Consider the following 14,375-nt stretch of genomic DNA (forward strand, 5'->3'; position numbering starts at 1 on the left):
TGCATCCCAATGTGCTACTTGGGAAGACCACAGAGCTATGAAATTAATCTTGAATGGAGCAGAAAGTTTAAATCTTTGCTGTTTCCATCTTAGAGATTTTTTTGGAAAAGTAAATTTGTTCTCTTAATAATATTGGAAATAACCTTCATCATGGATTTGTTGCATAGAGTTCTTACTGCGTGGTAGTCATTAGCTGGTAGCTTCTGAAACGAACCTGTGGCTTCCATCCTTGCTCTGTGTTAGGAGAGGGAGGTGTGTGCAGCACAGGCAATGTGTTGTGATAGATGAGGATACAAGCAGAAACCTAAAGGATCTGTCTCTCATCTAGTCTCTTACTCCTAGAAGTGATACAGCCAAGAGCACTGACACAGAAGCTTCTTGCTGCCTAGTTAGGGATTTTATAGTGTCTTTGTCAAGGGCAATTAATAATTCTGGCATCTGTGAAAGGCGTTAAGTGCATTTTCAAAGTCAATTAGAAATGTGGTTTTGCATGCCAGGCTTTAGCCAGTGGTGACCCCAGTAAGAGTGTCATCAACTTCAGTTCTGAGAGAAAGTGCAGGCCCTGTGTTATGGAGCCCACACAGGCTGTCGGATAGAACATTTTTTTCTGAAGTAAGCTTCCAGGAGTTATCTGATATGACAGTAACTTGGTCTGCTTTCTCTAATACAGCTTTGCTGCTACTCTGCGCTTTGAACTCTCTCTTGTCTGCCAGTTTGTTTTGACCGCTGCAATCTGCTGTTTTCAGCTTCTAATCACAATCAGTTAGGCACATATTCCTTAAAAATGTATGAGTACCTCGAACCTTGCATCTCATTAAAGCTACTTCCTGGAGTTAATGCCTTAAATTTTGTTCTGTTTTATGGGTGCCTTAAAGCGTTACAAGAAATGAAGTGACCTACCTCATCACTAGGAAAGATGTCACCAGCTTTCTGAATTTAAGTAATATTCTAGGAGGTCATTTTTGTTGTTCGCATGCTAGGATCCCATGAATTCCACCTAAAAGGCTCTGCAGCAGAGCATTGCAAGAGCAGCAGTTTTAACCTTGAAGAGACCATGCTGTTACTACAGTAAAGATCTAAACCTGAAAGCAGTTAGTTTAATGTGCAAATCATGATAGTTAATTTCCAAATCAGTACGTTTTCCTTTTGAGCAAGTCCCTCCATCCTTGTTCTCTTTTATTACTGAAGTGCTTACAAAATATACCTGTAAGGAATAACATTATGGGAATTTCACACCTCAGTTATTTTTTCTGCGTTCATGTCTTTGCTCCTTTTCTTCCTCATTTCACAGTAACTCCTGCATGTATAATACCATCCCTCCCACTGGCACTAAGCAGCCCTTGTCACTCCCACACTTTACAGAGAGCACACATGATTGAAAAACCGGTGGCAGAAATTTGCTGTTCAGTACAGAACTGGTTATGGGAAAGCTTGCAAACGTCGCTCCTCTGTTGTGCAGTTTCTTTGTGCCTGCTTGTCTTGTTTGTATGGGAAGATAAATACACATCTCCGAATGCTATTTTTCAATCACTCGTTTTACTTCTCTCTCCCTCCTCAGCGATGGATCTGAAACAAAAGAGGAATTCCCATCATGTGAGCGGCAGTGATAGTGTTGAAATCTCAGCAGACTCTGTGACCAAACACTCTTGTGTGGAGCTGGGTCCCAAGACTTGCTCAACCTCAGCTATTTACCTGCACACTTCCACCCCCATCTCCAGGCTCCCGAGCAGGCCAAAAGGTGTGCACTGCATTTCATCTACTAGCTGTTTGTACAAGTCAGGCTACTTTTTTGTTCTTGACTAAATCTTGGCTTCTCTTGACATTAGTGGAGAAAAGAGCACAGATCTTTTCACTCTGACTTTATCTGTTTAATTGATCGTACACAGAGCTTTTTTTTTACTCTTCTAATGCCATCAACTCCACAGACTGCATTTGGCTGTTAGTGAGTTGTACTGTGGTTCTCTGCCCAGTGACTCATAGCAGTGGTTAGAAATTGGCTGCTCTTCCAATACTGGCTCTAAAATCCACTTGATCGTCTCAGTTTTTTACTTTGCTAGAATCTGTTGGAGACTGACCTGAAGGATTGATCTTCTTGTGTTTAATGCTACTTTCTATCTTTCATGTTATGACTAATTTGTGTTATTTTTAGGCTCTAATTCAGAAGATAATCTATGTGAACAGTCCCCTGAGGTAGAGTTTGCAAGCACCAGACAGCATGGTAAGCTTGTAGCATGTAGAAATGCTCTAAAACCTCTAAGTTAAGAATTATTTTATTTACATCCATGTGAGCTATCCTCAAACATTTTAGATAAATATTGTAGCATCAGTGCAAAACTGCTTGAGGATTTGGGGTCTAAACATTTATTCTTTTCTCTTGAGAAGCTTTTAATGGATGCTTTTCTGAAATGAATTTTCAGAAGTAATGCTGACATTGAAACAAATTGCCTTGCCTTAACAGCAGACTCTTTAATGCATGCTGTACGTATTTGTTGCTGATCTATCTGAACGATGCTGTTAGGAAGTAGATCAAAAATAAATTAAAATATATATTTTGAGGGGAAAGAGAGAATGCGTGGTGGGAATGGTGGTCTAACAGCAGCACTGCATGCTCAAAGATCTGTACAAGACTTCACTTGCAGGCTCATTGCCTACTCCCTCCAAAGAGATGAACTGAGAGATGGAAGGCTTACCATACGAACTGATTCAATATTTGGGTCAATTTGTTTATAGTTGTTATAAAAGTGTATTTTTTGGTGCAAAAATTAAAAGTGAGAAAAATGGAATCATCCTGAGCATCTTGACCTGAAAAATGGGAATGGTTTCTACTTTGTCTAGATTTTGTTCATCGTCTGTATGTCACACTGTTAATGTTTTCAAAGTGACTCGGTTGTACAAGTCCTATTTTCAGAAAGCAGGCTGCAGCCAGCTATTCTAGAAAATCAGCAGAACTTCAGACCTGTTTGTTAAATGCTTGTTTCATGTTTTTCAGTGTCCAGGCCAAGCAGTCTAGAGAGCAGTAGAAATGCATCCAGCAGTAGTTCACCACTCAATTTGAAAGGTAAAGCTTTTACAGCTGAGTTCTAGCAAACAGGAAGTGAAATGACTTGAAATTGTGTGCAAAGTGCTGTTTTCCATCCAATTAAACTTGGAGACCGTTGTTTTGAAATTGTAATGACTATACAATCTGGACATGGCTGTCTTGGGAATCAAAACACTACTGGCAAGAAGTCTTTTTCTAAGTCTGATTCTGGCAAGTGGTGACTTTTAAGGCAGGCAGTCTAGTTTTATCTCAGTCTGACTGGCATCGTATTGTGGGAAGTAACAAGCTACTCTTCATGTTCTTTTTACAGCAACAAAACTCTGCTCTTCTTCCTCTACACAGCTTGTACTGTAATCAGTGCAGCCAGACTTGGTAAAATTCTGAGTCTTTGAAGGGTAAATGAGATCAGGTATTGTGGAAAATTCCACTTTCAGCTTTCCCACTGCCAGGTTTTGGCTCTCAGATCACATAGTCTTGACTGAGAGATCAATGGGGCAGAGATGGCAAAGAGGCCTCACAGATTAACTGTATTACTCCTGTTCTTTGGGAAAGTAGCTGTGCTTGTTTAGCATGGGGGCTCATAGAAAATACTGTAAGACGTTTACTAATCCTGATTTTTTGTGAGTTGTGTGGGAAGGGAAAGTAATGACAGAAATGCTCCCTAGTCTGTGTGGAAATAGCCCTATGTCGTAACGTTCCTACCTCATTAAATCTGTTGAACAGAGGGAAGAATTGTGTCTCTAATGATATTAATGATTTTTCGCAGGTTCCTTAGATTATATCCATGGTAGAACTGAGAGCCTCAGCAGTGAAGATATGGTGCCAAGCAGGGAGGTGCCAGCCTTGCTCCGAGACCGCTATCCCTTTCACTCTGCTTCTGCCATCATAGACCCTAGCAACAGATATGAGTCCTCCTTCCACAGAAATGGTTCAGTGTCTCATGATACACCTCAGAAGAGTACTCCATCTCAGGCTTACGCGGGCAGGCAGCGCTCTGCCTCGCCTGGCAGTGAGATGGTAACCTTGGAAGAGTTCCTGGAAGAGAGTAACAGGCTATCTCCACCAAGCGTAAGTTCTTCTCGGTGCCACTAAACTGCTCAAAGCTGACTGAGGGGCATAAGGGCATAGGAAAACCAGGAAACGGGAGATCCTTGTTTGTACGTGTGAGACTTCCAGAGAACTATCGTTTCTCCGTATTGAAACTTGAAAAATAGCTGGTTAATAAGAATTAATTGGTTAATTTTAGGCAGCGCTTGTTGATTTATTCTGCTGCATTGGCTGTGGCAAGTAAGACAGATAACTCACTGCAACTATTGTGTATCAAACTGGAGCTTTTTAAAAGCAAATTCTTGTTGAGTTTATGTATTATGTCATCGATTTTGAATTCCAGCTATTCTTCCCTGTGAATGGATACTTTTCTGTGATTTTTCAGCTGTTTAATCTAATTGAAAATGAGATCTATCAGTAGTTCTCAGTAGAGTATGCAGTTACAAAATGGTCTCCTGATCTGAAAAGGCCATCGTTGCGTTTGATAATATTTTTCTTGCTGAAGGAAATTTGCAGTGTCTACACCATGCTGGTGTGCTGGCTGATGCTCTTCTGTTGGTTCAGCCGCTGTACAAGTATGCTACGCTCCAAAGTGCTTGGACAGAAAGGAAGGCTATTGTTTTTTTTTTTAATGGCATTTGTTTACTGCTCGGATACACTGTGCAGTGGTGAAGTGGTGCAGTGTTAAGCACGTTAATATCTTAAGAACAATTCCCTGGTAATGTAAGTGAACGGGTGTTTCTGTTTAATGAATGCCTTGGTAACAGTACTGAATTCAGCAGAGCTGTACTGTTCCATGGCATCAGTCAATTCTTGTCCTTGAAGTTTCAGAGCAATACTTAAATATTCCTCCCATTCTTTAGTTATAATAAATTTCATAGCTTTTAGACGTTTAAAATGTGATTTTTGTTGTCTGTACCTACGTGACCACGTCTCCATTTTCACCCTGTTATCCTTGTTCCTTTTCAGCGTCAACGCAGTTTAGATGAGAGTGAAATGATTTCATTGCACCAATTTCTGTTAGAAGCTGATGCAGTGTATCCCTCTTGCTACACCCTATGTCCTCCCCTCCGTCACGAACCTTCGCAGTTACTCGAATCACTCCTCATTCATTCATGTCCCGACAGCATGAGGCACAGAACAGACAGGGGAAATAGGAGATCCACTTCACTGTATATCCCCAGGGTATCCATTGTTCTTGCTACGAAGGCAACAGCTTTCAACTTACCACAGCTTTTGCTAGCATATTAATACCTATAAAAGCATATTGTAACTCTCAGCTGTTACTTAAAGACTAAGGCTGCCAGTTTACTTGCGTTACTTGCTCGTAAAGTATTTCCACTGCTTGTTCATGAACACATATGTTTTTGGAGAATGAGTAATTCTGTAATGTTAATGTGCATAACGGCAGTTCAAAGTGAAGTAAAAATAACCTTAACACCATAACATTTAGTTAAGCATAGAAATCTTCCAGCTGCATTTCAACTGCTATTACTATTGATCATATTCACTTCCAGCAGATGAGTTTTGTGACTGGAAGAAATGGTTGAAACTTTAATTAAATGAATAGATTAAGCTTTAACGTGCTCCCTAGAGAAGAGTGAAGAAGTAGGTTTCATGAGCTTCTATCAGAGCATATTCCATGAAGACAGCATGTGCTTTTAACTGTTACGAGGATGCCTCATACTAATAGTCCATGACAGCTGATCAAACGTGACTATTTTTTATTTGCATGGACCATCCCCATGAAATATTCAATACTCATTTTCTTTTACTGCCAGGTTAATTGTCTGACTTCAAGTTTGCAATTTAGGTACGGACAAGCAGTCATTTTTCCATTTTGTAACACACGTTTCATTACGTTGTACGTGCACCTTTTAGCGTATGTGGTGTACTGACTGGGAGAGGGGAGGAAAATCAAGGCAGAAGTGATGAAACTTCTGTTGCTAGCTAGGCTTTTTCTTCTTTTTATATCCATCATACTATGGTAGAGTGTTACCCAGAGGAACTGTAGTCTGGAAAGTGGGATAACATGATGGATATCTGCTGAAACCAATGGGTGATTTCATTTGTATCAATAGTGATGTTACAGTGATAGTGGCTGATGTGAAAGGAAGCAAAAAAAGCTGCCTCCCAGGTTGCTAGTGAGGTGAAAATTCTTCAGATTTATGACAATTAACCTGGCAAACTAGGCTGCCACAATTACTTACGATGAGCATGTTATCCCTTTATTTGAATTTATATCCATTGTAAGCATTTGTATCTTCCATTCCACACTTAAACATAAAATCTGGGGGTTTGAGTCTCTTGAAATAAGTGGGAAGGAAGATTGAATGAAAAGCTTTTCTTATTTCTTTGCACAGAAAGTGTTGTCATTAATGTAGCACGTGTGTATTTTTTCACAGGACACCTCCAGTAACAGAGATGATTTGCTGAGTGATTATTTTAAGAAAGCAAATGAGCCTTCAGCTACTGGGAACCCACTGGTTCAACCATCAAGAAAGGAGGCTACCAGGATGCCTGCTGGTCATGTTGCTCCAGCTGTAAAGATGGCCACCACTGGTGAAGAAGTAAGAACAGCTAAACCTGGAAATTACATGAAGCCAAACCTCAGACAAGTCGAACCTGAGCCACTGGCCAATTCCCAGGGGCCCCTGAAGCCTCCTCATATGCCACAGCAGCAACCCACCAGTGGTATGCGGCAGACAGCGCAGCCGCAGCAGCCTGGGTCTGTTGGCAGGAAGAGTACATCGCTGAGCAGGGCGTTCAGCTTAGCCTCTGCAGATCTCCTCAGAGCCACCGGCCCAGAGGCGTATAGGCAGGAGAGCCCTCAGAAGTCAGTAGGAGACTTGCGTGGGGGCAAGGATTCTGTCTGTCAGTCTTCAAGAGCTTCTGTACCAACAAGCTCCCAGGCAACCTTAAGAGAGAGGCCCCAGTCAGCAAAGGCGGCAGGTTCCTTGCAAGGTGTTGATTCTCGTTGTCGGCAGCTTGATGCAAGGCGCCTGTCCCTGGCCCCACCAAAGGATGAGAGGCCGCTCTCCTTCCACCAATTTTCTGCCTCACCTACTGCATCCACCAGCAATCTGAATGTGCAGCAACAGGAGCGAGTGAACCCTGGGCAACACTACTCACCCACACCACACACTCCCTCTAAAACCAAGCCTAAGCCAGCCCCTCGTACTGGAGAGGTGGCCACAGTAGGCTGTGCCAGAGCTGTTTCCACCAGCACCGAGGGAAATGCTTCTCTAGGCCAGGGTGATGTTCTGCCTACCAAGTGCCAGGGCAAGGTGCCAGATGGCAGCTGTGGGGTTTTAGAGGAGCCTGTGAGAGGAAGCAGCTCCAGCAGCACTCCTGGGTCTTCAGACCCCCAGGGGGATCAGCAGACAGTTTGGTATGAGTATGGCTGTGTGTAACCTGGGGTGCAGCTCATAGTATGTATGTTCAGCGCTGCTGATGTTGGGTAGTCCTTATCTAGGCGCTGTGACATCACCTGCATGCTGATCTAAATGCTGATCTAAATGTTCTCCAGGTACTGTTTTCTAACAAAATATGATTAAGAAAAACAAGGAGCAAACTCCCAGCCCATCTTTTGACACTGTTGTGCCTGAAATGAAATGAAGTCTTGATCCAGTCCCACAGCAAGCTTGGGAACTGATTTTCACAAACGCTGAGCGTTTCCATCTATAGGAGCAGCTTAGCAGGATCCTCTGTCACTGCTGCGCTGTGCACCCCTCCTACCTGCATTAAAGAAGTTTCACAGGTAATAGATATGTGCTGAGACCAGCTCCGCTTTTGATAAATAGCTTAAACCACACTGAAAAGGTCCCAGAAGGCATAACCAGATGCTTGGCTTATGTAGCTTAAAGAGAAAGCTGAAGAAGAAAAGTGTGGCTTTAACCATGAATCTGTTATGAATTCTCCTTGCCACAGCCACATTTTATAGAGGTAACGTATAGAATTCAAGGATTTTATCCTCACCTTCCCCACTGGGGTTGCATAAACAGAGAAGGGCTAGTGCTACCACCCCACTGCCTTCCCTATAGAGCTGCGGCTCAGTGGATCCTTGTCTCTGAAAGCCAAGTGGTGCTGCTTTTGGAAACTTCTACACAAACACTGGAACTAATGCAGCCTTTTCAGGGGAGATGTCATTTGAATTCTACGAGTGACATCTCATGTACAAAAGTGACTTGTAAGTATGTATATAAGGAGCTCAAGTATTGTATAGGAATGCTGTGTAAATTGTATTATTACATCTGTGTGTGTGGCACCCCACATCCTAAATGAAATGTGGGATTCCATCTTAGAAATCTGTTTGTCTCCAAGAACTTTGCTCAGAATAGAAAGCAAAATAATTTTATATACACGTGTAAGAAATATACTTTTAAATCTATTTATACCCAGGAAAGATCCTTGTGCGTTTCTGTCCAGAGTGTCATCAGTTGCTTATGTATATATGATGAAGTGCATATCTTGAATTCTGTTTCACGTTTGTAAAGCTGTTTATCTTGGAATAGACTAAATCCTCCCCTTCCCCCCGGTAATATTTCTTTTTCTGATTCTGATTTAATCTAGTGAAAACTGAAATCGATTCAGCTCGGGATGTTTTTGTTATCTGGTCTGTAGTAATCCCATTCTGGAAACTACAACATTGTTTGTAATAAAGATTAAAATAACACGGATTGATGCTGTACTGTTTTTCTCCTTGGAAAATATACCAGGATCACGGTGTTGGACGGAGCTCTGTTTGCAGTATTTTGTGTAAACCTTAGCACTGATTCGTGTCTCTGAGCAACAGAGTTGCATTTGTTCTTATAGTGCTGCCAAAGAAGGCATATCTGAAAGTTTAGTTGTAGCCTTGTTGCTGAAAACTTCAGGAAGACCAGTGATGCAAGTTAAGTCTTCTAAATAGAGTAGAATCAGACCGTCAGACTTGTCAGCTGCCCTGACTGCTTCAGACAGCACCAAGCATGCTTCTGTTTTCACCAAGTGTGCATTTGTGAAGAGCTTCGTGCTTAGCTAATCCCAGAATGCATTACTAAAGTCAGAAACTGCTCATCTTTGAATTTGAAGACAATAGCAAAAGGAACTTCCTGCCTTCTCTGCTATTTTAATTGCAAACCAAAGTTTAGCTGCAGTGTTAAGATGGTGTGTTATACAGCAATCTGTTTTTAACATACGGAGTGTTCTTGGTAACCCAAAATCTTCTTCCAGAAGTTCCCTGTTTGATTGTTGGCCTGTTCTCTGATGGTGAAAGACAAAGTCAGGTGTTCCTCTGGTTTCAGCTCCTTGTTAGAGATGTGCACCTGGTTGCCAGCAGGCTGGAATGGATCTGTGAGTTGTCAGTGATTGCAGATGCAATTTGCTGTAAATACCTGATCACTTAAACCTTAATTAATTGTCACTTTCAGAATTATTGACACTTATTTACTTCCTCAGCCCTACGGAGTTTGAATAAAAACAGTACTTACATAGTAAGTACTTTTCAAGTGTGGGGTGGTTTTAAGCATGGACTTCATAACACAGATCAGCTGGTTAATATTGAAGCCACCTCCGGCTCCTTGAAGCACATGGTGTTGAGGCCTTGGGGCTCCCAGGAGCATGAAGGAAAGTTTTGTCACAGGAGACTGTCCTGCTGTGACAACCGCTGCTGTTTTGCGGTCGGCACGCAGTAACTAACAGTTTTGAACTATTCTTTGATGGGCTTAGTGCCTCCCAGGTGGTGTGAGATGATGGGAGCAGCTGGGAAGGGGCTTCTCTGGAAGAGAAGTGGCAGAGGCAGATCTACCCAAGCAGCACAGGCTTCTTCCTTTAAAAAGAAGAAAAGGGGAATGATGGTGAAATGGTGACAATGTGGTGTGCTGAGCTTTGGGAAATGGGGACACCTCTGCACAGGAGCCTGAAGCTGTGCATGCCAGGCTGCCCCAGCTCTGGGTGGAAAGCGCAAGGAGGCTGATGCTGACCTGCTGGCTGGGGAATGCTGGTCATCTGTGCTGAGTAGTGCCACAAATGGTTCTGTGTGTAACAATTCAAGTAATGGTGTTCAATAATGAAGTATCTCAGCCCATGTATGCAGCCTGTATACCCTATTTTCTATTTAAGGTTGCGTGTTGGAAGGGGATCCTACTCAGGCAGGAGCCAGTAGTGGATGGCTTTCTGAGAAAGGCCAGGGCCTGTGCTGTTGGCAATACCCTCTTCTCTGAAGTCAGCACGTCACTTTAATGTGAGGAAACAAACTGCATGCTGCATGACAACAGTAATCTGCCTGCAGTAAGAGAAACAGCTGCTGTGCGAAGTACTGGGGGGAAGCTCATGTTCTGAGGTATCTTCTTATCAAGGAATCTGAAACCCATGTCCTTCATAGAGAAACCTTGTTACAGAAACCTCCTTCCTATCAGATTTCTTCAGCTGGTTGAGAAGGAAATAGAACTTTCCTGATCTCAGTTAATTGAGATCCAAACATGAAGCTGCAAGAAGACAAATAATAGAATTTACTGTAGTCATGAGAACGGGGGGAGTGGCATCAGCTGGAAAATGGTAAGAAACTTACTGTGATTTAAGAAAGCACTGACAGGAGATTAAGAGAACTGAACTAAATGGTGTTTTTCCGGGCCCAAAGATTTCTCTGAATGTACAAAGAGAACAGTAGGCAGTGAAGATGCTGCTTAAAAGCTTCTAAAACATGGAAGTCTTATTTAAAAGAGTAGCTTGGGTCCTTGTGATGGCAAAGTGTGAGCTGATGGCATGTGATGCAAAGCTGAGCTCGGTGCAGAGCTGGAGGATTGTGAAGAATCCTGTTAGAGAGTAACATGGGGAGCAGTGGCACAATGCTGGGGCAGCCCATGCTGAATCTGTAGGAGGAGCGATTCCCTGACATTTTGTAGTCAATTGGCTGGGAATTGATTTCTGCTGAGGAAAGAACCATGGAAACGTCGTTATTGCACAGAAACAAGGAACTTAAACACATCTAAAACAAAGCACAAAATGCCCTGGAAACTAAGGTCAGCTCTCTGTACCATTCTCAGATGCTGTTCAGATCAACCCCAGTTAAACTACATATTTTTTATTGAAAGATTACAAGTGAGGATTCTGTATCTCTGATGATGAATCTATGCTGAAGTATGTAGCATATGTTCTTACGTAGCAGAACAAGGACAAGTAACAGGTCTCAGTGCTGCCATTAGCCTTTGAAAAGCACAGAGGGATGTCCTGTGGTAATCTGAAAGAAAAATAAAGCAGTAGGTGGAATCTGTTGCTGTGGGCCATTATGGAGTCAAATAGATCAGTCTAATATGGTACTTCAATGCTTTTGATTTGTGTTATGAGGAATTTTATGGGAGAACTAAATTACTAAATTACCATCATCAAGTAAATTTGGAAAGGCTCCCTTTACTCTCCAACATCAGGAATTGGCTCCTTCATATCCAAAATGGAGCTTGCCTGCTACACAGGGAACAGTGTGTGTACCTTCTCCATGTGAAAATCCCTGAACCTGGCAAAGCAATGATGACCTCACTAAGGTGAGGTTGGGTCAGCTACTTTTTCTAGTAGTTGTTATACTCTGGAAGTGTAAGAGGTTACTGGCATTTACTTTACCAAGCCAAGCGCTTGGTGTTTGGGAACATGCTGCTAAGGGGAAAGCATGAAAGATCAAAAAGGGTATTCCAGATGGGGAAGCACAACTCCCCAGTGGACCTGCTGAGGCATCTCAGCATTGGAGGGAAGAGGGAGTTTTTCTACATGAAGCAGGAAAATATGACCAAAGTGAGCATTCTGCAGTGCTTCTAACCTGATTGCTTTACCATTCTGCGGAGAGCTTGGAGGGTTATGGGATATGAAAAGCTATGCTTCCTTGCTGCTTTAAATATCTCTGACTAAAATTATCTGTTCCTTGTGAAACCCATGAAAATGCTTTTCTGCATCTTTTCTTTGCAGTGCAAAAGGCAAATGGAGGAAAGGGCAGGCACAAGCCAGGTGGGGTAGGCTTTGTGTTGCTTTAGCTGGGATTTAGCTAAAATTAAGGTATGTTTGGTAACCAGCAGTTTTCTCGGTCTCTGGAATTCATTCATAGCTTTTTTTGTCCATAAGGAAATTAAGCAAAGAGGTAGAATGCTTTGTCTAAGGGGAAGGGCTGCACTGCTTATTTATCCATTTCTATTAGGCCTTCTGACTCAGGTAAAGATATTCCTCCACTGTGTTAGTTTTAGATCACTCTTGTCAAAACAAGATTAAATCAGCATCTGCTGGACACACGGATGTGTACACTGAGGAGTGCAGCGCAGCCCTGGTGACTCTACTGTTGAGGATCTCTGCAGTTGCCACTTTCTCTTGCTTTTTGTAGTGTTTTTTGCACCTGAGTAGCAAGGGCTCAAAGGAAGTGGGAAATGTGTGTCTGATGGGGAACAGTATATTTTTAATGGTTTTGTGTGCCCTTAGTAACCACTTCTGCCAACAAGAATCACGCATGTACTAGCAGGAAACCCTTTGCATGCCACCTGCAAATATAGGAGCCCTCTTGCTACATCCTGTCCTATAGCTGAGGCAGTGCAACCAGCTGCTGCAAGCTGGCTCAGCCCATCTTGTCTCTGATGTTCCTTCCATCGTGACTTCTCTCCAGTATGATAGACCTTTCTACTCTTCACCTCATCATTAGCATTAATTATTTCCTACTCCTTAATTCACCTTTTTGTACCCTGTTTTCTTACAGATTTTAGGTTAGATGTTAGGAAGAAACATTTTACTCAAGAGGGCAGTGAGGCAGTGGCACAGGTTGCCCATAGAAGCTGTGGATGCCCCATTCCTGAAGGCATTCAAGGCCAGGTTGGATGGGGCCCTGGGCAGCCTGATATGGTGGGGGCAACCAACCCACTGCAGAGTGATCAGAACTAGATGATCCTTAAGGTCCATTCTAACCAAAGCCATTCTATGATTCTGTGGTCTATCAGTGAGGATAACTTGGCACTTTTTTGCTGTTCTTTTCTTGCTATACTTTTCCACCCTTGACAGGCTTTCCTATTCGCTCACATTCTCAAGTCTTGAGGTCAATATTTATTCCTGATCCTACCCCATTTTCTGTTCTCAGTGCTTTCCGATGCTTCCTTAGCTATTTCTCTGTCCAACTGTTGAAGCAAACATTCCCTTCTCTCTCCTGCTTCATGCTTTTTTTTTTCCCCAGCTATTCCTGCAGAGCCATTAATTTCAGGGGCTTTTCTTCCCTCATACCCCTTTCTAGCACACAGTGCAGTCACAGCTCTCTCATATAGTGCCTGTTCCCCACATCCTTCTTTAGCTCACTTTTACTGCTCTTTTTCACCATGTGTTCATGACAAGCGTTAGCCAAGTCTCAGGCAGGAAATATACTCTCTGCTACAAAAGACTGTGGGCATTTGTGGTGCACAAGATGCTCATTTGCACAAAGTCTGGAGCCAAGTTCTTCGCAATTCTTGGTTTTGAATTTCAAAGTTTACTTATTCGTAGTTACTGAGCTATATTTCAAAAGCGTCTTCATCAAGATGAATGTAGAACTCTGTAAGCTGTAGCAGGGTTTTTATGTAAGATCTTACAACAGTTTTGAACGAGCAGACATTTTAGGGCTGGCAGATACATTTGATTATTAACATTCTTTGGGAATCTGTTAGTTCTTAAAACTATTGATGAGTTGACAGGTGCATTTTAAAAGGACTGTATTTTGCATATTGAGGTAGTATTGTCTCTATTGAGCCTTAGATACAATACACTTTTCCACATAATTTTCATTGTTTTAGAATTTTGTTGCTTCTTTTGGCTTCCCGAGTTGTTTTCCACATGCAGCTCCCATGAGCAAGGATCCATTTCCTTGTTTACTTAAGCAAACACATCAATGTTAGCAGAACCCCACTCAGGAGATCCTGATCTCCCACCCTGTCCTGTACAAGGAGCTCCTGCAAACAGTTTCACTGCCTCTGCCTCCTAGATTATGGCAAACATTTTTATTCATTCTGATAGCACTTAATAGAAATTCCTGCATCCTCTGTTCTCTTTATCTTTTCATTGTTCAGCACTGTGAACCAGAACATGCAGATCTCTGCCTGTGGGAGATTTTGTATCACCTCAGTCTTCAGTCCCTCTTGGAGGTAGAAATGGGGCCTGCATGATGGAGCTGTTCTGGTGTTTGTGAGGTGTATGTTAGGCTATGGCGTTTTCCACCAGGAAATCTTGGAGCTGAGGTCACCATGTTGGCACATTCTTTGGAGCAGCTCTAGGACTCTGTTCCACACATCTTCCCAAAGCAGCTGGAGTGTGTGCCTGAGGG

The 14,375-nt window shown here is 42.5% G+C and overlaps 1 protein-coding gene across 3 annotated transcripts in view; it reads left to right on the forward strand.

Moving 5' to 3' along the window:
- CCDC88C (coiled-coil domain containing 88C) overlaps positions 1 to 8,765 on the forward strand; it is an 88,754-nt gene extending 79,989 nt beyond the window's left edge. For 2 of the 3 annotated variants that reach the window (XM_072338549.1, XM_072338552.1), the window contains 6 exons: positions 1,559 to 1,738; positions 2,150 to 2,218; positions 2,990 to 3,058; positions 3,807 to 4,108; positions 5,057 to 5,272; positions 6,493 to 8,765. In XM_072338549.1, the coding sequence (XP_072194650.1) occupies positions 1,559 to 1,738; positions 2,150 to 2,218; positions 2,990 to 3,058; positions 3,807 to 4,108; positions 5,057 to 5,272; positions 6,493 to 7,500 (1,844 nt within the window). In that variant the 3' untranslated portion in view covers positions 7,501 to 8,765. The remainder of the gene's footprint in view (positions 1 to 1,558; positions 1,739 to 2,149; positions 2,219 to 2,989; positions 3,059 to 3,806; positions 4,109 to 5,056; positions 5,273 to 6,492) is intronic. The other variant, XM_072338551.1, reaches the window with a different exon arrangement.
- The last annotated feature ends 5,610 nt before the right edge of the window (positions 8,766 to 14,375 follow it).

This window comes from Excalfactoria chinensis, chromosome 5 (assembly GCF_039878825.1).
Source record: "Excalfactoria chinensis isolate bCotChi1 chromosome 5, bCotChi1.hap2, whole genome shotgun sequence".
Classification (NCBI taxonomy): Eukaryota; Metazoa; Chordata; class Aves; order Galliformes; family Phasianidae; genus Excalfactoria; species Excalfactoria chinensis.